Source organism: Antennarius striatus, chromosome 7 (genome assembly GCF_040054535.1).
Source record: "Antennarius striatus isolate MH-2024 chromosome 7, ASM4005453v1, whole genome shotgun sequence".
NCBI classification, from domain to species: domain Eukaryota; kingdom Metazoa; phylum Chordata; class Actinopteri; order Lophiiformes; family Antennariidae; genus Antennarius; species Antennarius striatus.
Genome location: NC_090782.1, coordinates 18900581 through 18923285, shown reverse-complemented (window position 1 = coordinate 18923285; position 22705 = coordinate 18900581). Strand labels below are relative to the sequence as shown.

Here is a 22705-nt window from a genome sequence, read left to right as displayed (position 1 = left end):
ATCTGCGCCTTCGGCCCGTCCGACCTCCAGCGGAACAATCACACACTTTCACACGCCCTGCTGGAGGCAAGGAGGGTAAAGTGTCTTGCCCAAGGACACAATGACAAATGACTCAGCGGGAGAGGGAATCGAACCACCAATCTTGAATAATTGGACGACCCACGATACCACTGAGCCACGGTTGCCCCAAAAAGGCATTTGTTTTTTGTTTTGACTTCCAAATTTTGTACGACTTCTAAGACAAAAAAATTCAGAATTTTTTGGTTGAATTCTGATTTGTTCGAGGTCTAAAGCGTTCGAAAACCAAGGTTTGCTTGTACCTGATTTATTTCATCCTTGCCAATGTCAAGTGGCTTCACAATAATGTGATGTAGGGTGACATACGTCTTAGTCCACTGTCACACTGCAACAGCAGCCTGTACAGTTCTTGAGATTCTGGAAGAACAAATAGGCTCATCCAAATAAATAGCTTCCAGCTTGCACTGTTGCCAAGTAAGGCTGCTATGTGTGTTTGTTTGCTTTAATGGGCTGTTCTTATAACCCTTAAGAGAGTGATCCTTTATCTGCTAGCAACAGCCATGCGAGCTGAAGCAAGACAAGCTTATTTATGTTATTTTCACACAGAAACCCTGAATTTAATTCAGGATATATAATTAGACACACACAAGCCACTGGCTCAGCAGTTAAGGGCAAATGCAGCCCATTAAGCATTTACAACATAGAATACAAGAAGATTCTTAATGTCTTCCTTAAAGATCTGCATCAATTCTTTAAATCTGTCAGTGTTCACACTAACCTGTGATTTAATGTAGATATTAAACTGTCAAAAATGTTTCAAAGGCTAGAATTAAGAATTAAGAGAATTAAGAAATCTGACCCAACCTGGTATGCTAGCAATTATATATTTATCCCCTGGATGCTCCCATGCTCGTACTTCATGCTGAAAACTAACTGTTTCTGTCTTGGCTGGCACCGACAGATCACATCTTAATATTAATACCAACTCCAATAAACGACGTTGTGTTACCTTTTGTGAAAAGTTTCTTCAGCCTTTAAGTAATAGTAATCCTTTTTGAGCACTTTTAACATAAAGTATGTTCTGTAAAACAAATTACCTGGAGGAAGGTGTAGGAAGAAAACAAGCTTCTGATAGTTTCTTGTTCAACAGAGGTTCAATGAATTTGTCACCGTCCCCTGTCTACGTAAGCTGCAGGAGGATTTTTCACATTCACAGAATATTTCAGATATTTCTTTAAATCTGCTCTGACCTTGTGTTTGTATTCCCTTTACATACATGTGTACACACTTTGTCTCGATCTTATGCAGCATCAACTGTGGTCAACCAGCATATTTGGACTGAGGAACATGTGAATCAATAGAAAGGTGCTGCTTCCAAAATGTCCCACCACATAATGGCATTGACCAGGGCAGTACATGTACAGTACATACAACCAGCATGTTTGAACTCAAATCAAGATAAACATTCAAAACAGGAAAGAAGGCCTGTTTCACGTGAAACAAATACCAATATGAATGCATATCACATAATTGTTCACATCGAATAGGGCAGGTAGGACTCACAGGGAAGTCTGGGATCAATTTTGTGACTCCCAGAGGAAGAGCTACAGTATGTAAGGCAGTCTTTGAGATACTTGTTATCTTGGTCTCGGGTAAATCCAGCTATCGATTGGCATACATTTTTCATGCCATTGCAAAAGCCTATAGGAGGCAGATATCCATAAATCTGACTAATTCTGAAGAGACAGAAGATCTATAAAACAGTAAACTCAACAGAGTGGTATACACAGTCAAACCTTGAGTTAGTATTTTGCTGTTAGCTGCAACATTTTCTCAGAAACAGCTCGAGGATGAGGTGAGCATTAGAGAACTATTTCTTCCCTTTGTCAAAGATATGTCATTAGCTCAGACGTACTGTGAGAACAGTGAGAACAGTGAGAAAGACTATTAAATTATGGCTCGCTTCCACCCGGTTTGTTTCACAGAGGAGAGACATGCAACAAGTGATGACGGCTGTTTGGACAGCGGTAAAGCAAACTGATCTTAAATCAGTGTCACCAGGTTATTCCACCTTTGAGCCCTTGTGTATCTTTCCATGAGCGAATTAGACAATCAGCCGGCCCTCATTTTCTGTCTGTGGCAACAGTCGAGAATGGAAAGATTAAAGTAGTAAATAAGAGTGAATTTAGATGCTAAGATTAAAGAACCAATCTTTATGATAGTTAATTGGGATGTACATTAATAATCTACCATCTTAAAATTGCTGTTTATTATCTATGACTGATTGTTTTCAGATACCTACTTCTGTAATTGCTGGACAAAAATAATTAATTTCACAATTTAACCTTTAAATTGCTGAAATGTAATTCCAAGTCTATAATATTTGAAACAAGCATTTGATACCTTAATATCATACACTTGATATATTGTCCTGTATACACTAAGACACATGCATTTGCATTTTTTACACACAAAAAATACTCATATGTGGAAATTTATATTTCATTTCTTTTTGGAAAAACCCAATTGTTTCAAAAAATTTGATATTTAGCAATTATTTAATGGTCCATGCTTTTACAGGGTAAAGGGAATACTTCACCAAATTATAGGGTATGCACTGGATCACTATCTTTGCAAGAATTAGATAGGAATATAAATACAAAACTGAAGTCTCTAACCAAAACAAAACTAGTCAAGAGCCAAGAGAGGATTAGCTTAGTTTAGCATAAAGTTTGGAAGGTGGGTGAATTTTCTATCTGGCTCTATTTGAAACAAACACAAAATCTACTGATAAGCACATCTGAGGCTAAAATGTTTTTGACTTCACAAAAACCAAATGCTGTCATCATTAAGAGACTGCTCAACAACAACCACTTGGGTAACAATAACAAAACCATTGAAAACATGGTTAATGTGTTTACATGTCCCAGTGTTCTGCTTTGTTTCGGAATAATCCAGCCCAACCCAAGCAGTAAAAAAGCTTCAGTGCAACAAGGACTTGATGTTATCATACACAAACATATTAGCCGGATAGTCTACAATACTAATGCAACATTATGACATCCATGTATGATTTTAAGCCCTACATATCAGTAACTCCATTCAGGTGACCATTCCTTGTACTGAATGGGATGGCAGCATTAAATTAAGGAGTCTTTAACTTCCTGCTTCTAAGATTTTGAAAGAGGCTTTCATCATCCCTCTCAATTACGGCTCAAAAGCATTCTTGTGGCTTGACCAAACTATCTCAGCATGAAAAGACACACAGTAGCAGACACAAGCAGAGAAACATAAGCACACTACACACAGGGAGCTTGGCAATGCCAGCATCTCACAGGCTGTAGCAGGAGGTGCAGATGAATTTACTCTAAATATGTCAACACATCAACTAGCTTGAAGGTGACGGCACACAACCATGACCTTCATCCTTCAGATCCATTTCCCCTCAGCTTCCTCTGATTTACTGTGCAAACAGCACTCCGAGGAGAGAGAGCTGCAACATCGTCTGCTGTCAGTGCATGTCGTGTACTCTGTGTAATACAGCGAGGATAAAGCCGTGGCCATTCTATATGCCAAAACATCCATTATGATCAACGGCATCAGGAAAACAAGCAAGTTTAATAAAACAGCTTTCTACCGTCTGTTGGCTCCAGAAACATCCCTTTGGGGCATTTAGATATGAGCTGGACGATGAACAATGCACACCAGTCTGCATACATAAGTGCTTCAACTATTTAGCCAACAGCTTTCAAATACAAAAGATATTAGTTTATTTCCTCTGAGACTAGACAAAGCACTTTAGCAAAAGAAAAACAATTGGATTTTGTCATTTTAAATCTCTGATAAATGTCTGGTTGATCAAGAAACTGAGCTAATTTTTGGAGCTCTCAAATAGTATAACTCCTTTACATAAATTATCTTACTGATTGGTCAATCAAAACATTCATCCACAGAATGTTAAAAATACAAGTTAAAAAGCTGACCGTTTACTAAAGTTTCTTTGTACAGTTTTGAGATTTTCTTCATTTAATTCCTAAAGTCAAGTTTGGGTTCTTGGACCTAAGGTTGCCCCCAGACCAAGCCTCAACAGAAGATGACTACAAAAACAACTATAATAGAATTGAACTTTTATTCACATGAAGACAATACTGTAGTTTATACATAAAACAGGCATCCATACAAACAGCAACAAGAACCAAGGCAGTCACAGACTGTAACATCCCGCGACACCCCTGAATTCAAAATTTATCCCTAACCTACTTGCATAGATCAAAGATCAAAGGTAGTCCTTTTCATAGATCAAAGCACTAACTTTGATCTACGGTCTTACTCACACTGGCCTTCTCCCTCGTCTTTCTATCTTATCCGGTTCCTGAGTGTACAAAAGTCGAAATTTGTGTGAGATTGAGAGTGTAAAGAGAATTTCCCCATGAGGGATCAATAAAGTGTGGATTATTATTATTATTAAATGGACTGTAAAGTTCTCTGACGATAAAAAACATTAAATTAAATTATACGTTAGCCATCAATAGTGTATAAACAACATAATGAACAGCAGCTGTATTTAAGTAACAGAACTGACTCTCTTGGCATCTTAGATCTGGAAAAGCAAAGCCATCTTAACAAAAATCACTATTACTAAACTATTCCAAATCCCAAAATCTCCACTGTCTGGATAATCAGGATAAAATGGCACTAGCACAAGGACAGGTAGAAGTCAAGACACCATCTGTCTGCTTTGTTGTTGTTTTTTTTAATAATCTGCTTCTTAACACTCCCAGAAGACTTTGGGACTTGGGAAGACTCTCCAACAGTTTTCCACACTCCTATGCGCATGAAACATTGGCAAAATCTGTCAAATATTAAAATTCCACACCTGCCACTTCTCTACTTCACTATCCAAATGCTTCTCTTGCGTAGTTCAATGACTGTCTCTGCAACTACTGACAGTAACTGATGACTGCAGTCTAAATATCCCCTATGTTGAAGAGCACCCATGACAGTTACAGCTTTATTTCACACTGTGGATGGAACAACTGGATATGGAAGTGTCACCTTTTTCTTCTGAGCAGTGGTCTGAAAGCACAGTGGATGTCAAAATGGAAATTCGAAGTGAGGAGATGCATAAAAAGAAGCTTTTATTAAAGAGGACTTCACCCTCTCAGTGGAGGCCTGAGAGAATATGAAGAAAGCGGTGATAATAGCTAGTCTTATACACGCCACAGAGACACAGTTGACTACACTGTCAGAAGCCAGGTAAAAGAAAGTTTGTCCGCTCTGCAGACATCTATTTGAGTTTGTGAGAATGTGATGTCAGGCTGTCAGACTGAGTCAACATGTAGATATGTTGACTTAATATCTACATCATAAGTTGTACTATTGATCATCGTGCATTCATGTTAACATTTCATGGAAACAAGCTAAAAAATGAATGAATGAACACTGCTATAGTGACATATGAGTGTGTGTCCTTGCTGCTCTTGTGGAGAGCAGCATCTCTCAGGTCTCTGGGAAAAACTATAAACAGCTCAGTCCTCCTGGCAATGTGCTCAAACTCTTGTGTGATTTTGTATGTTTTTCATTACTGCACTTCCAGATCAAAAACACACTTCGAGGTCCTTGCTGATCCTCCAAAGGACCTTTTTATAGAGAGGAAATAGTAATACAAATTGTTTATTTGCATTACTATTATTTCCTCTCTCTACAGGCAACCAATGCGTGATACCACTATAGCAGAAAGCAGTATCTTGTGCCTTTGGCGAATCAGTGGAGGTTAATCTTTTCCAACTACAGTAAAACACGATGGAACAATGACTGAGCATTTAACTGCTACTCCTATCCATACCCATGAAGAAAGCAGCACATTTCATTTAATACTTGGGGCTTAGTGCAGAGGTGTAACTAAAATATCTCTCAGGAATCAATATAAAGCTATTTGTGGAACTTGCATTTATATCAAGACACCCCTTAGACATACTTAAAGGGCAACTTCTTTCAACCCAGACACCATTTAGTTTTTGAGAGAATATCACAATGAATATCACACAAGACCACCTCTTCATGCTGCAATCTAAATGATGCCGACAATCAAACTCTTGGTTTTTCAGCTAAGTATATTTGTTAATCATTCAACCAACAGTTAATTCCATCTCTGTGATACCAGAAATTCCTTTCCACAGCTACTATCAACCCCAGTGAGTACTCAGAGAGAAGCCAACAGACAGGCAGAAGCCTTGATACTGTAAAATACAAAGCAGCAAGTAAAGCCTGCAGCCATTAATCTAGCTTGAACATGAATCTATGTTTACAGTCTGCCTTCAGGACATCAAAACATGGGGGAAACTCTAAGCTGTTGGTGGAAAGTATTTTTTCCCTGTGGTAGAAGAAGAACAATCACATACTGATTGTTTTGTGGGTGAAATACAATCTGATTTTTGTTACCACAAAACCAGGAAGGCATGGGGAGGTTCACATTTATGGACATAAAGCTTGATAATTTACACTGTGACTCTCTTTGGTTCGTTTTAAAATATGCTCAGAATTGACATGTAACAGGAAAGCACACAGCCATGTCTGAAAATTTGATTCATTTCAAGAAACAGCAAAGTCCTGAGTGGCTTTAACCCATTTTTCATATTCTGGAGCATTCAATTAAAAAGCAAAGTCTTATTTTGTCAAACCAAAAGTCAAGTAGAAAAGTAAGAAAAAAATCTTTTTTCTCAACTCATATGATGAAACAAGAGCATTTCTGTCCCTTACAATTTATAAAATGACGTAATATCACATAATTTATTATTGATTTAAAAAGTGCTGTCTACTATTCTATTAATTAACTTGAAAATATAAGATTCCTTTGAGCTTACTCACCTTAAGTTTGACTGCAATATTCAAAGGGTTTCAAGGGCGTCGATCACATGGCTGACACAAACTGACAAACAAGCAAATCCAATTTTCCATTTTACCTAGCATTCTTGTTTTTGAATTGTGGAGGGATTTGGAAAACTAACAAACCTTTATAACTAATATGATCCAATCTTGTCCAGCATGGGCCGGTCGGAGAAGTTTAACAGCTCATGCTCTTGTTGAACTAAGCTCATGCTTTGCAGGTGCCGCTTATGCAATACTAACAGCCTGCACAGTGAGAACAGTAGCTCTCTTCATTCAAAACAGCAGGTCGCTGCCTTAATGGGGACTGCATACCACTACCTTCATGTTAGTGTAAATCCGTAACAGATTCTCATCCATGTGGCATGTATAGCCAAGGAGAAGACACAGCCTAGAATTTCCACGTTTATGTCTCATTTTCCTGTGTTCACCCTCCCTCATTCATCTTCCCTGTAGCTATTGTTTAGAATGAAAAACCCAGGCCCAGCACAAGGACAGACTGCACAAAACACAACGCTCCTGCCAGGCTTTGGTATCTGGTCAAAATAGCCACAGTGGCACATTTGCCCTCTTAAAGAGAAAATCAGCAGCGTGAAAGACGTAACAAAACTGCGTCATCAGTTACGTAGAAGATTATGACATCAAATAATCTACCAGTGAGTCAAAATGCAATAAAAACATGCGAACCAGCAGAAGAGAAGAGAAGAGAAGAGAAGAGAAGAGAAGAGAAGAGAAGAGAAGAGAAGAGAAGAGAAGAGAAGAGAAGAGAAGAGAAGAGAGCTAACAGCTAGTTAACAGCCAGCTGTGACACCCACACAATGTTGTAAAAGTGAAGCTGAACAGCCCAGCATGCAATTACACATATGCAAGACCTCACGGTGACATGTTATATCATTCACCACCCCAAGAAGCCAATGAGATTTCAGAACCACCTTTTCAGCTGTCATCTCCAATTCACTCCTACTGATCACTGCCAATGCCTTTAAGACCTGCCACTGACAGATGCTGCATCCAAAGCATGGAGAGATTCACACCTACCCTTCCCTGCTGCAAAGCTTAGAGAATAACTAACTTAGCTTACTAAAGCTTTGTAGAGGGGGGGGGGGCACCAGCACCTATCTTAGTAAAACAAAACAATAAGATCAACAATGGTCATGTGTCAAGTGGTAAGATGTCTTGCAAAAAGAATATCTCGACAATATCTTGTCAGGCAGTTGTAAAAACTTATGCAATAACCTGATAAATATTATTGTTTTTCCTGTCATTTAGAATGCCTGATTACTATGCAGTTGCCATGGTTACATTAAATTAAGATAAATAAGAGGTTAAAATATATTCATTTATAGTTTAAATATGCGCTTTAAACAATATATTTCATTGCTGGTTAAATACTTGAAAACTGTTAAAAGTTGTGTAAAACGGTATTGATCTGTCCAATTAACTTCCAGTTCACCTGCGTGTGAGAGGAAGGTAGGAGGGCATAAAGCCGGCAATGATGCACAGGTGTACGAGCGAGTGTGATGACAGCAAGTGAGTGGAGCGAACGAGTGTGATTACAGTTAGTGTGATGACAGCGAGTGTTGGTGACTACCACGTGGATTAACTTTTGCTTTGTTGGACTTGAACGGTTCGCCAGACAACACGCTTTTAACGCAGAAACTGAGTTGCTGACAGAGCGTGCCTGTAGTCTGCCGAAACGCCTTAGCTGGGTTAGCTTAGCCGCTGCCATCGAGGGAGACACGGACTCTTGAACTGCACGGACGGAGGACGGATGTCAAAGCTGAGGTCTTTAGTGGACGTCGTGGTCGTACGTGCTGAGGGAGGCCACTACTTCTCCAGGTTCATGGATGCTGTGCTGGTTTTGAGGAGAAACCAGAAGACGATTTCTTTGCGGCAGGACACTGAGTGATTTCCCACACGGAGGTACCATATATGAGCTCAAACTATAAAGCGCGCCAACGAAAAAACAAATGCAAGCTTGCTAAAGTAACTTGAACTAAAGAGCGCACTCAAAACTAAGACTAATTAATATAAAACCCCGTGTATTTGTGTTGGTATTTATATTCTATTTGATTTTTTCACATTATAGGGCTGGTGTTGGTATGTAAATATTGTTAATATATTTTCGAAACTAATATCAAGTCTTTGTGTGTTTTTGCTTCTTGTTTATGGTGTTTAGCGTAGTTTATATTATCATTAAGGGTTAAACTCCAAAAGTATTCCCGGTGCCTCTCGATATTTATTTTAGAAAGTGAGAATCTAGACTGTTACTTTAAACAGAGATGGCTCTTTCACCATACAATTCTGAATTTGAGTTTGAATAGATTTAAGTCTTTATAGTTAAATAAAGGGTTTAATATTTTACGAGCAGATGGTGAAAGGGTTACATTTTTGGGGGCTCGTCCGGGATCGCATTGTGTGAAATTTGATAAGTGTCTTACACATTTGAGTTTATATTGAGCTGTATTGCTAATATTTCATAATATTGAGTGCACTGATAAGGTAATTGCATTTACGTTCTTGTTTTGAGCTAAGGACATGGATGCTACAGAGAATGAGTCTTGGTGTAAAAGGAAGCAGCAAGCTTGTGAAAATGCAATAATATTGAGTGATGTTAGCTCTGATATGACCAATGATATTTTGCTTAAAGCTTTGAATCAAGTTAAGGCATTTGGGAAAGCTGAGATAGCTGACCGCTGTTTTAACATAAGCTTCTAAAAGTTTGTTCTGATAAGACATCCACTGACTTGACTAGGCAAACCATACCTGATCTTGTTGGACTTCCTGGAGAGCATGGTCCTTGGCCTACTCATGTGCTCACAACTCCCGTAGAAAGTAAAGAGTTTGCAGCTAAACTGATGTTGTTTCACTAAAAAAAGACATCATAAAATGAAGAGTTGTCTTCTGCTGCCAGTAGTTGAATGTTGCGTGTGAACCTGAATACATATATATGTTATAGGATAGCAACACAAACCCAACAACACACCTATTTCATACTGTGCATGTCCCATGAAATCTGCGTCATAAGGTTTGTAGTTTTCAACAGCGTGCAAAGGTGCAGTGACTGAGCTTATGTTTTCTTGGTAAAGAACAATGGTACAAAGCATGGTACAAATAGAATATGCAGCCGAAGCCATCACACATCCATTTTCACTCTGTACTTGAGCTGAGCTTGATGTGTGACCCTCACAAGACAGCCGTTTCATTTTTGAGCCTATTCCGTGTGGAGCTGCTGAAATCTTGTCAAGTCGGGACTTTCCTCAACATGGACAATCACCCCCACAAACTGACTTTTAGTGAAATTTTAGCAGTGATTGCAGCACGATTGTTGCCAAACATTTAGCTACTGGCACCCATAAGTGTACGTACAGACAAAACAATGTCCTGCAGTGGGCTTCACGATCTTCACTAGGCTGAGTTAAATTACCCTTTTTTTTGGTACGATAGCCCAGTATCAATGTTAATCACTGTGTGAGCAAAATACTACAGTATAGTTATGATATAGAGTATTTTCTGACTCTTTTTGAACCAGATCAGTATTTTAGTTGTTACAAATGTTTGACGTTATTTTATCCATATATTCTGGTGATTAATTTTCAGAAAACACAATGATCTAACATACTAAAACAACTTTTTCACATTCATAATCATTGTACCCAGTTGTGGTTAGAATTCTAGGCTTGCACTAGGAGGTAGTAAGACTAAGCCACTGTGGCTCAGTGTAAAAGAATCGAGTAAGCCACAAAAAGCTCCATTCTATGTCCAAGACAGCGGCTTGCTGTAATGGCAAGTAAAACTTACTAGTAAACATTGAGTAATATTTTTATGACTGTATCTTCACATTGTGAATGCAAGTTTTCTATTGTTGGGGGGTGTAAAACAATGCTCGTCATGGGGGAGGTCCAGGGGGCCCCACCGGGAAAGGAAATTTTTTTAGAAAATGGGGTGGTTTTCCTGCATTCTGGTGCATTCTGAGGGCAAAATCTTCCGTTCAGTTTACCTGCAAAAATACACTAAAGTCAACAGTTCAAGTTGAACTATCTTTATTTCTGTCCTACTTTATGCAGGTATAAATGTGTGATTCAACAATTGAACACTTCCATTCACTATGTGAAGATAGTCATACAAAATATTTCTCAATGTTGTAACTTTTACTTTGACTAGAAGACATTTTAACTTTGACTTGGACAACACCATTGGTATGCCATACTTTAGTTTTTTGTTTTTTAATTCAATATGATTTTTCATTTCAATTTAAAAAGGCATGAAAAATAGCAAGCGAGGTGAAGACACATTTACATGCATCTCTGGTTATTCCTGCCGGTCATAGGGATCAAAAGTCTAAGACTACAAAAAAGTATTGATAATATCTTTCATTTACCTTCTGATCGGTCTGTCACCACTCCTACCCCCCCTCAGCATTCACCATTTGTTGTTTAGAATTTTAACGCATAATCTACTATAAAACACTGGATTCTTATTTTCTTTCAATCGATCGTCCTCGCCTTGTTGTAAACCAATTCCTGGATTTAGCTTGTAAAAAAATCTTTGTTTTTCATTGGATGAGAGGAGGTCATGACCCGTGTGCATTGATCGGGAGCGTTCGGGTCACTTCGGCTATTTCCGTCGGCATGCGGAAATAGCGGCGCTAGCGAGAGAAAAAGTATTAAGTTTTATCCTTTTTCCCGTAAAAATAAGAACGCCACAGTCTAAAAACCTTGTAGCCAATCTGGAATTTACTTCGCCCATGGCGAAGTGGCGAATGGCTAGCGCAAGCCCAGGAATTCCCATATATACATTACACACTAATAAGGCAAATACCTTCAATAAGACCATTATCACTAAAACTTGAACTGGAAATTAATTTCAAGGTTATATCAAAAGATCCTGAGGTTTCAAAAGTTATTTCCATCAGTGTTTGAACCTCTGAAAGAAGTAGTGGGCACGTTCCTTCATAATATGCACAACACCAGCATTTCATTTTACATCAGAAGATAAAATCAACTATTTTATCACTGCACCAAGGAAACAGCCAACATGGCAATATCACCATGACGACGTTGCTCTACTGTTACCTTACTGCTCGGAATCATGTGTTTACCAGAAATTTCTGGATTATCAAAAACTTTCAATAGTGGAGAATCCGGATCTACATATTTGTAGCAGTGTCATGTCTCTTCCCCTCTCACTTACTAGTTTACTTACTGCCCTCCATTTAAATGTCAATGTCTTCTACATCCAGATTATGATCAGGATTATTATCCAATCTGGATCAATTTGTCCACAGTGGTAGAACATCATGATCTGGCCACACCTCGACTTTTTTTAAACTGAAATGAACTCAACATTTTTAAAAAGGTTCTATCTGGACATTGGCCATAATTAACGATGGCTGAATTCCACGTAGATGCTCCACTCTCATGGTGGTGTTCCACATTGACTTCACCTAAAGGCACACACAACTGAAACAGACGCATCTTTATTATCACTATTCTCGCAATGACATGTTCAAATGCTTGTGAGAAAACGATCTTTGTACGTCTTAGTGTTAAAAATACTTAATTTGGTATTTTGTGGTTCTAGCATGCACCAAGATGGTTAACCCCACACAGATTTAATGGTTTCTTCAGAAACGACACTGGTGACAACTAACTGTCTGAAGCTGTAAAAATGCAGAGGAGAAACGCTGTTTGTGGGGGATACACACTGCACACACTATTTTTAACTGCAAATCAATCTGTCAGAGATGTTTACTCCACACATACTATCACTTACCATTTCAAACATCTATTTCCTATACCGGTAGTCTGGTAACTTTACCTGTTTCAGTTAGCTACTAGCTAGCTTACCAATGCCTTGCTAGCAAAGATGAGTCGGGACTTTCTGGCCACAGTAGTAATACTACATATAAATAATTTAATGTCGACATAATTAAACAAACATTACATACAGCAGGTTTGTAATAAAAATGATAAGGTACCCATGTCTGCAGCGTCTATCCCGTAGCTTACTCCAACGACTGTGTCCCCATCATCGGATGCTGCGGCCAGGGATAGTGGGCTACCGTCCCTGGCCTCCGACAGCCCGACCGCTCCCTCAGCTGCTGCTTCCATTCAGCCTCCCGGAGGAAAAAACGGACAAGCCCTCCGAATGAAAGACCCTCAGGGACAGTGCGAGACCGGTGGTAGGAAGCAGGAAGGTGTCGTCTGATTTGTAACTGGATTCAAGCGGAGGAATACGTGACGGTGATCGCCGACGGTCCCTTCATCTGTGCGGTATCTGCTCACGACGGCAGCGCTCTCCGCTCCACACAGGTCAACCGCTCCGCACTTGCTGCCGCTACTGAGCTGTTGCTGCCAGGATTTCTTTTGGGTGGTGCAGCGCCCCCCTCAGGAGATTAGCGGTATTGCGAGTGTCCTGCTTGACCTGGACCGATGAAGCATGGTTCCGTCATTTTTGTTTGCTACAAAATCCATAAGCATAAACGAGAGTATTGAGAATTAATTAATATATAGCTAATTATGTAAAAATAAAAATCATATTTCCTCTGAAGTTCTCAGATTTAGCTCAGAGTACCAAAGATGAATGAATTTATAATTAAAATGTGGGGTAGGTGGCATGGTTGTTCAATGAATATAACTTATCTTGCAGGTTTCAATTCCTTTGTGTGGAGTTTATGTTCTCCTTGTGTCTGCGTCGGTTCTCTCCAGGTTCTCCAGAGAGTGGTTGTTCCCCAGGGACGGACGTGATCTCTTGCATACTGTTGTTTGCATACCTGTATTGCTACAAAGACTTACTGTAGCGTGGAGAAATGCGTGGTGCAGGGCTCCGTTACAGGAAAAGTTGCAGCTTTGTCCCAAAGGCCTTGATGTGTGCAAATAGTTGTCTCAATTGTTTTTAGTGTTACAAATTTTAAAAACTTAGATGTTTTATTTTTCTGGGAAACTCACTACTGTGAGAGGATTTTATCACCAGGATCCTCATGCTGCATAATCCACAAAACTGCAAGATTTTAAAGAAACCAATGAGTTGACTGATGTGTGGAAAAATTCAAGGACCAAAAAAACATGCAAGCTGATGGGTGTGCCCGAAAGGGGCTCCTTGGAACACAGCAGGTTTAGTAATATCACCCTGAAGAATGATCCCTCACTTTTTCTTTGGACTGGAGAGGAAAAATGAACTGAGGAGCTTGATCCTTCTTCTGAATGCGCAACAGGTTTCTATGAAGAACTGTTCCACTTTGAATATACTGAGACACCTGAATTGTTGACATCAGCTCTCTCCAATCTGCCAAATGTGATAGTTGTTGGTTGAGAACACCTGCAGAGTGCTCTTTGAACTAAAGACCCTTCCTAAACAACAACTGGCTTCATACCGTGGGCTGATTGACCCAGCAAACAATCTTCTTCCTTGAAGGTTTATGGTACAGACATCTGTTACACAATGTTGCCTCCATAAGTTGAGAAAAGGAACTGCATGCTCAATTTGTAAACCATAAGATGGACCAATACACATTTTTACACAAAATAGACAAGTCATATTAAATCAGGCCTGAGGCCTTAATTGGCCTTCATTACTTATAAAGGGACAAAATAAATTTTCATAATGATATGCACAGGTGTCATATCTTCAGTTCTATTAAACCTTAAAATAAAAATGAGAAAATCCCAGTTTCATTTTGAACACTGCCGTTCATTCATTCATGGTTATTGGAAACACGTGTCAAACGGCTTACTGACCAATCTCCATTATACAGAATAAATGATCATTATGTAACTGCAGCCCAGAACAAAATTTCCACTCACGTATCTGCTCTACTAGTTACACCAGTAGAGATATAAAAACTGACATACAATAAACACGTTACTCATGAATATGATTAAAGCAAAGTCTGTTTTATTATGCAACAGACTTATCAACACAGAGTCACATCTTCGAAATCCTTCTCCTTCTCACCAAATAACTAAATGAATGCATGCTTGGTTCACCCAGAAGGTTTGCACACCAATTTCATCAGGTCTGCTCTGTCCGCCATGCGGGTTTATGAACAGGCCGTCACTGGTCTTGGGTGGAACCAAACAAAATCCACTAAGGTCTGGAGTTCCAGAGAAAGATTAATGGGTGACAAAGTGGACAAAGCACGAGCAAGTGAGTCATCAATAATCCAGTGGTCGTTTACAAATATAGAGGAAGATCCTTCTCCACCACCTGAGAAGAAAGCAAGGGAAAGATTTGACATTAGTTGACATAACCATACCCAGGTAGTATAGATCAAAAACTCTGCTGTTTTGTGAATTATGAGCTGCAGCCATTTCCATTGTGAAAGTTAAATTCTATGTTAAATGCAAATGGATGTCCTTTCTCAGGTTCACATTTAATTTATTTTACTCATCTGAATTTTCTTGAACATATCTACAAAACAACAGCTGAATGTTCAGCTGCACACATTGTTATGTCAGGCCAATTTCACATCATTGTACTAAAAGTAGGGCCTATAGAATCTGGTGGTTATGGTAAAACAAGATGTTTGATCATACACTTGGGTCATCCAGGGGTCCATATCTCTTCACCACCTGACCTTCTCTGTTGATCAAAAACTACAGAAAAAGAGGAAAAATATTTAAATACAAAGAACATTATACTCATGAACAAAGAGTCAACTTCTGTTTTGAGGTTTTTTTTTTTGAAAAGCATTTTGAGACTTTTAAGAATTATTCTGCAGGTTATACTATAAACAAAAAATGCATGGAAAAAAAGACTGTTAAATCAAAGGGCGCCCGCTGAGTACTTACTTAAAACAACACAGAAATAGAAGACTCAACTCTCATGCATTATTTTCAATACATCCCATATAACTGATAAAAAAAATTACCTTGGTGAAATTCCACTTGATGCGACTGCAGGAATGAGAATAGGAAAGAATATGTTAGAAGAATAATCACTGGGGAAACACTGCAATGAATAATAATTGAATCCGTGGAGGTACTATAGTTCAAATTCGACCAAAAAGCATCCTGTCCTTGTAGAATCAACATGCAAGCTATAACACGCCCAGACAAGTCTGTATGTCATCGAAATATCAATGTCATCCCATATTTTGGTTCAAATATTCATTTTTTCACCACTTACTTTACTAGGAAGCCTCCCCCGTTGGGCTGCTCTTTCAACCACTTCCATAAAGGATGAGCATCTTCCCCATTCACATTGATTTTACTGAACATGTCAAAGTGAGCATTGTAGGACTGTGCAAACTCCTTGATTTGAGCTTCAGTGCCAGGCTCCTTCAGAGTAAGACAAGATGAGAGACATAACACAGGTGTTCAGAACTAGTCAAGCCTAGAACAGGTTAAAAAAAAAATTACAAATCTGATGCTGATGAAACTATACTTGGAATGATGCTTTTATTTTTCCACTGCAGGAATATTGTAGTGAAAAGTTTTTGAGTAGACCTTCATAAAAAATAAGTCCTCATCTTCATTAATTTATATTTTGATCTTGTTTCTCATTGTTCTGAATTAAAATAATGAAATTTTCTAGGCCTGTTCAGACAGAACATGTTAATAAAAAGTAAATTTTAAGTACTTACCTGGTTTCCAAATTGGTTGGAGGGGAAGGCAAGGATTCGTAAACCTCTCTCAAAGTAAGTGGTGTGCATTTCCGCAAACTGAGAGTAGTTTACTGGGGTTTTACCTCATTTAGAGGCAACGTTGGTGATGATGACAACATTCCCCCTGAAAATATTTAAGACACTTCTATAACGTTGTAGTAAGCAGATTTATCATGAGATTCTGAATGGCTATATTACAGATTGGTTTACCTGTATTTTTCTAGCAAGACCAAATTGCCATCAATATCTGTTGCTGAGAAGTCATAGATGGACGTAGCTGTCTGCCAATCCTCTACCACAGCAGACTGAGGAAGAAAAGCGGGGTTTAAAAACAAGCTTGAGAAAACTGACGGCAGCTCCAAAATACTCTTTGATATATGCTCCCGTTTAGAGCCCTGATGTAGTATAATCGCTATTACTGTATATAAATATGACAATATTAATGTTAAACATAAAATTATTTAAAAATAGAGTGCACATAGCGTAACAATGCTAAGTTCAGTCCAACCAACATCTGCCACTATAACAATGCAAAATACATGAATGCATCTAAAAGTGTTTCTCGTCTGTTTCTCACCACAGCCTGCAGCAGGACAGAGAAAAGGAGGGTAGTCCCTATGAAGCGCATGACTGCCCTTCAGTGCGGTCCGTTGAAGGCAGACTGATTCAATCTGTGAACTGGCTGAAAGACTTCAACTACACCCCCTGGCACACTAACTAAGAAAGCACTTGATTCTCTATCACAGTGTATAAGGAGAAGGTAATAATTAACAAAAAATGACAGAGTCCTTTTCTGTAATAGATCCCTCTCTGTTGTTTGTTAATAAATCCACATCAGAGATGCCTTTATACTGCAGTCCACAGTTCAAAACATGAACATCAAACTCGTAAACAATATAGACTCCTTATAAAAGTTTTAGGACTGGGGGGATTGAACTCCACGAAGCTGGGGCAAAGAGCAACAGCCTGAACAACAGCAACAGCCTAAACAAATAAAAGAACTTGTTATACAATGAGCTTAACATGGTCAGTCTGATTTGCAGCACACATGACCCCCTAAATCTCATCATGACAAAAAAGTAAAGGCTGACCACAAATCATACAACGGGAAAACAAAAGAGTTGGTGTTTCTGGCCAGTTTTAATGTTACATTAATCCCAGTAGAACCAGCAAACAAACACACGAGATTAGCCATTGGGAAAAACACACAGATCAAGAGTATTAAGCTTATTGGGAGTGATGCCGACTCCTAATATCTAGAAATTCTAATTACCATATTACATAAAAGATGTGATTAAGCGCTATTCAGATAGAGGTTGATTGATTGATAAAACATTACTTTCACGGTCATTCAAAATGTAAAATTAAGCAGCCAAAATGAAAATGACAACGAAATGAAATGTCACTCCAGCAAAACTAGTTGGACACATAACACTGATCCTCAGATCAGTCCTGTGGCTTCTTCTGTGTCGACAGCAAATTCCTACTTATGGCCGCCTTTGGGCAAATAACATGTCTGATTTACTTTTATGTTACAGGGCATCCAGATTGTGTAGTACAGTATTAAGTCACATCAGAACCAAGTAAGCTAAAGTAGATTTTAATTTTCTATGCTACTCAACCAGTAAAGGAGTATGGCGGTGTTTTGAGCATTTTCCAATTGTAAGAAGGTCTGTGGTTGGTGGCTGACATATCCTTGAACAAGACATTCAACCCAAACTTGTTCGCCCACTGCTCTTCAAAAATGCAAAGAGGAATTACCCCTCTGGTGGATCAATAAAGTAAACAAATAAAAAAACATAATTGACCAGATTGGCAGCTCATTTCTTTTCAGGCATGAATTTGTTTACAGCAGTATTCTCTTCATTTGACTTTGATGTACCTTTTAATGCTTTTATGTATTTACAATCTGTCTATAATTTAATAATATTTGCAATTGTATTGTTTTCAGATGTATTGCTTTTTGATTGTTTTTTTTTAAATGTTTGAATCCAAAATAAATAAAATATCCTAAACTAAATAAATAAAATTTCCTTTCATAATTACACTGCAGCTGTATGCTATGTGCATCCTTGTAATCTGAGTTTGCATCACAACAACCTTTAGAATGCCAACAGTGTCAGACAGATAACATAATCTCCCCGTATTCAGAGGCAACACCCAGTTTACTGAGAAAAACCGGATATACTTGTCCTCGTCTCAACCAGGGTGACGTCATTTCCTGTTTGAAGGGCGCATAGGAGCATTTCTTGTTTACTTCATTGTACCGCATATAAAGTGTTTTCGTAACACTGTAATAACGGTTTAGTCGGTAGAAAAGTATAAAACTACATTAGACGCCCCGTTTCCGATGTGTTATAAACACCCGAGGGAAGCAAAACATTTAACACGGAATAGAATACGGTGGCGCAGTGGTTAGCGCTGTCGCCTCACAACACGGCGGGTTCGGGTTCGAGTCCCGCTCTGTGCGGAGTTCGCATGCTCTCCCCGTGTCTGTGTGGGTTCTCTCCGGGTTCTCCGGCTTCCTCCCACCTCCAAAACCATGCGCTTCAGGTTGATTGGCCGGTCCCAAATTGTCCGTAGGAGTGCGTGTGTGTGCCGCGTGTTTGTATGTGGCTCCGCGGTGCACTGGCGTCATGCCCGGAGTGTCCCCCGGATAGGATAGGCTCCAGCTCCCCGTGACCCGCTACGGCGGATTCAGCGGTGGTACATGACAATGAATAAAGAATAGGTTAAGTTATCTGAGGAAGCTCTACGATAGCACTTATTTTATGAATGAAGATTTGTTACAATTATTATTATTGCCATCACTATGGTAACACCTGGGCCAAACACCACACACGTCAGGGATTGTAAAGAAATATGCTACCTTTTGGAACAAAGTAAAGTAAAGAGCCAACGTCAGCAGCAGTCCACCGGCCGCCAACGCTCCAAATATCAAAATGACAGAAAACAGCTTCATTCTTCCTCGAGAAATCAGATTTCCTGTCTATACATTGTTGGATCCGTCGTGTATTTTGTTATGAACGACAGGAGTAGTGATGTGCAGATAAAGCTTTTGAAGTCCTGCTCCAAGCTTCGCAGAAGGCACTACGTACGTACATCAACGCCTGGATGACGCCATTCAATCCCTACGTCATCACTCTGCGTCAGTAGTTGAGCGCGTGTCGCGATATCTCACGGATGTGTTTCGAAGTGGCAACGGTTTAAATCAAGACTTAATCTAGAGGTAGTTCACAGTCTAGCAGGTATGGATGATGAAGAGGAGACATACAGACTGTGGAAGATTCGCAAAACCATCATGCAGGTACATTAGAGTGGAAAGTTATATATGTCGCTAGCTTAGCATGTAGCTTTACTAAAACAGCGGTTCCACTCATGTAGAGACTCATTGAGTTCTGTCATCGATTACTTTAAGACTGTTGTGAGTGTAGTATATTAACATCTTACTATGTGTAAATATCACTGGCGACAGTATTTGTTTTCCTGGACAAGGCACTTTCATATTTCCCAGGTTTGGGGATGTAAACCACAAAGATGTGCTGGCAGCCAGTTAAGAATGTCTAATTAAAATGTGTCCGCGCCAGCTCTAGATTCTTGTAACCATAATGTTTTGTCCCGGACACTAAATAACTAACCTTCCCACCCTCAGCTATGCCACGACAGAGGCTACCTGGTGACTCAGGATGAGTTGGACCAGACACTGGATCAGTTCAAGAGTCAGTTTGGGGACAAGCCCAGTGAGGGTCGCCCCCGTCGCACACGCCTCACCGTGTTGGTGGCGCATAATGATGATCCCACAGACCAGATGTTTGTTTTCTTTCCAGGTAGATTCTTCACTTATTTCAGAATTGGTAGCTAGATTTAATCTTCAAACACACATTTCACAAATGGTCACTGAACTAAAGACACTTCTGTGAAAAATGTTACACACACACACACACACACACACACACACACACACACACACACACACACACACACACACACACACACACACACACACACAGACACACACATTTAAAAACACTGAGAAGGTCACAACATAGAGGAAACGCTATCCTACATCCTACACTCGCCACTTTGAAATCAGGAAACACCAGAGAGAAGTTAATCGTTATGGAGATAAAAGATGACTGATGATAATACATTAAAATTCAATAGTTAAAAGCAATAAAACAAAATAAGGTTAGAGGCCAGACTAAAGAGGTCAAAATAACCAATAAAATTCCATTATAAAACAGTCTAACAAAGTAAAATAAATATATCTGTGATTAATTAAATGCGATTCAATTAAGAGCCAGGCTAAAAGGTTAAAAGTAATAATAATAAAAAATTAAATTTTTAGTTAAAAGCCAAGTTAAAAAGGTGGGTCTTGAGTTTGCTTTTAAAAATGTCCGCATTCTCTGTTTTCCTCAGGTCCACAGGCAAACTAATATACAGTAATAATGTAAAATGACATATTTCTACATTGCAGAGGAGCCCAAGGTGGGAATCAAGACGATTAAGATGTACTGTCAGAGGATGCAGGAGGAGAACATCACACGAGCCATCATTGTTGTTCAGATGGGCATGACACCATCAGCCAAACAGGTGAATAAGTCCATTTTATGACAATATTTTCAATATTTATCAAACCAAAAGAGAATTTCATTAAGAAACTAAGTCTAGTGAATATCTTTTGTAGATATGTTCTGAATGTATTACTGTTTTTAACATTTTTTTAAATCATTCTGTCTTATCACACACATTCATGGAAATGTCTCCTGACAGTCTCTAGTTGATATGGCACCCAAATACATACTGGAACATTTTCTACAACAGGAGCTGCTAATTAACATTACAGAGCATGAGGTACACACTAAATTAATATCCATTGGATTTAAATTCCTATGTACCAGTATATATTTCATTATTAGCTATATAACAAATGTATGTTTTAATGCGTTTTTCTTGTAGCTTGTTCCAGAGCACATTGTCATGACGAAAGAGGAAGTGACTGAACTTCTGGCAAGATAGTATCCTTTCACACTCTGCTCTAATTGGAGTCATTGACTCTCAGATGTTTTTAAATGTGATTTGTCTGTTGAAATTGCACCTGGTCATCTTTAAACTGGAGTACTTTGTTGTAAAACAAAATAGTTGGTTTAGCTTAAGACCAGCATCTTATTTTATTAAATATTTTCATGAAACTCAATGGTGTGAACACACATTTAAGTTATAGTACCTTGAAATTTTTAACACAGTAAATTAAAGGAAAATCAGTTGCCGAGGATCCAGGCTGGAGACCCTGTGGCTCGCTATTTTGGTTTGAAGAGAGGACAGGTAACGCTTCAAGAAAACTAATCAAATTACGAACATTGCATAACATTAATTAATTTTAATTAATTTTGCATGCCTGTATGGTGCTGTGTATTTGGTCTTTTTTACATATATTTCAACTCAGGTGATTTTGTATCAGACGATAACATTCAGTTACAATCTCTCTTAACAGATGGGGGTCATTGTTTCCTTTTGAATGACCCATTACCCATGTACAAATGCTAAAACATGCTGCTTGTGATCAAAGTGTTTGTACTTAATGTAAATGTGTGACAGTGAGGCAGGACTGTCCAAAGTGTGGGATGAGAATTCATTTCAAAATGTCCACTTTTCTTTAACCCCCCCAGGTAGTGAAGATCATCAGACCCAGTGAAACAGCTGGGAGGTACATCACATACAGACTGGTGACCTGACAGACAGGTCAGTGTGCTTTCCATATATTTGTCCTTTTCAGGAAAAGGGTCTTGCCTGTCAGACACATAAAAATCAGACTATTCTATAGCAACATCTCATATAAACCAGATTTAAACCCCAGTGTTGTTGCCGACATTGAGCTTCAAGAGCTTATCGCTGCTCCAAGTTCTGACTCTTCAGTAAGAATCATGGATGTAAACTGCAATGTGAAAGTTGAAATTTAAAGATACTGCAGGTTTTATATTAGCTACTTGGGTTGATAAGATCTGTTTCAGTGGAAGCTGTGACTTATAACTTGTGGCAACAAGTCTACAGTAATCTACGTGTGTTGAATAAATCATCTTTTGTGTGTTTTATTTTCCAGGGCTTTTTCTCCATTTTTTCTCCATTTTGTCAAGTTTTTCCTGTAATTACCAATTTAATAAACATTTCCAAAAAATGTTTTGACTTTGATCCTTT

The 22705-nt window shown here is 38.8% G+C and overlaps 3 protein-coding genes across 10 annotated transcripts in view; 1 reads left to right on the top strand and 2 right to left on the bottom strand.

The window, feature by feature from the left end:
* Positions 1-14018, bottom strand: part of pip5k1ca (phosphatidylinositol-4-phosphate 5-kinase, type I, gamma a) — a 40652-nt gene extending 26634 nt beyond the window's left edge. Inside the window, exons 1-2 of one of the 5 annotated variants that reach the window (XM_068319815.1) lie at positions 7030-7192; positions 6886-6946 (exon numbers count right to left, since the gene is read on the bottom strand). Coding sequence is in view for 3 of the 5 variants with exons in the window: in XM_068319813.1 (XP_068175914.1) it covers positions 12884-13016 (133 nt within the window). In the remaining 2 variants the exon portion in view is untranslated. Of the gene's footprint in view, positions 1-6885; positions 6947-7029; positions 7193-12883 lie in introns of those variants that run through there. The other 4 variants (XM_068319813.1, XM_068319812.1, XM_068319814.1 and 1 more) reach the window with 4 other exon arrangements.
* A 759-nt stretch (positions 14019-14777) lies between these two features.
* gpx4a (glutathione peroxidase 4a) lies at positions 14778-19618 on the bottom strand. Of its 2 annotated transcripts, none has more exons than XM_068319997.1 (7): positions 19380-19618; positions 16721-16815; positions 16490-16634; positions 16033-16184; positions 15776-15800; positions 15441-15500; positions 14778-15111 (listed from the first exon to the last, which is right to left on the bottom strand). In XM_068319997.1, exons 1-7 carry the CDS (start codon positions 19470-19472, stop codon positions 15079-15081), a joined length of 603 nt encoding a protein of 200 aa, XP_068176098.1. In that variant the 5' UTR covers positions 19473-19618; the 3' UTR covers positions 14778-15078. The 2 variants fall into 2 exon arrangements, with proteins under 2 accessions (XP_068176098.1, XP_068176099.1); XM_068319998.1 differs by lacking the exon at positions 19380-19618 and adding an exon at positions 17088-18429.
* Positions 19619-19640: 22 nt separating this feature from the next.
* polr2eb (RNA polymerase II, I and III subunit E, b) lies at positions 19641-22687 on the top strand. 3 transcript variants are annotated; one of them, XM_068319994.1, is made up of 8 exons: positions 19643-19817; positions 20163-20337; positions 20988-21103; positions 21284-21364; positions 21470-21528; positions 21757-21835; positions 22180-22252; positions 22611-22687. In XM_068319994.1, the coding sequence occupies exons 1-7, from the start codon at positions 19761-19763 to the stop codon at positions 22243-22245; spliced, it is 633 nt and encodes a 210-aa protein (XP_068176095.1). In that variant the 5' UTR covers positions 19643-19760; the 3' UTR covers positions 22246-22252; positions 22611-22687. The 3 variants fall into 3 exon arrangements, with proteins under 3 accessions (XP_068176096.1, XP_068176095.1, XP_068176094.1); XM_068319993.1 differs by having other exon boundaries at positions 22180-22687; XM_068319995.1 differs by lacking the exon at positions 21284-21364 and having other exon boundaries at positions 19641-19817; positions 22180-22687.
* The last annotated feature ends 18 nt before the right edge of the window (positions 22688-22705 follow it).

Bases quoted from the DNA above. Each gene is read 5' to 3' on its own strand.
- polr2eb (XM_068319994.1), top strand. From the start codon at position 19,761: ATGGATGATGAAGAGGAGACATACAGACTGTGGAAGATTCGCAAAACC. The intron at 19,818-20,162 runs GTACATTAGAGT...TCCCACCCTCAG, and splicing joins TTCGCAAAACCATCATGCAG to CTATGCCACGACAGAGGCTA. The intron at 21,104-21,283 runs GTGAATAAGTCC...GTCTCCTGACAG, and splicing joins TGACACCATCAGCCAAACAG to TCTCTAGTTGATATGGCACC.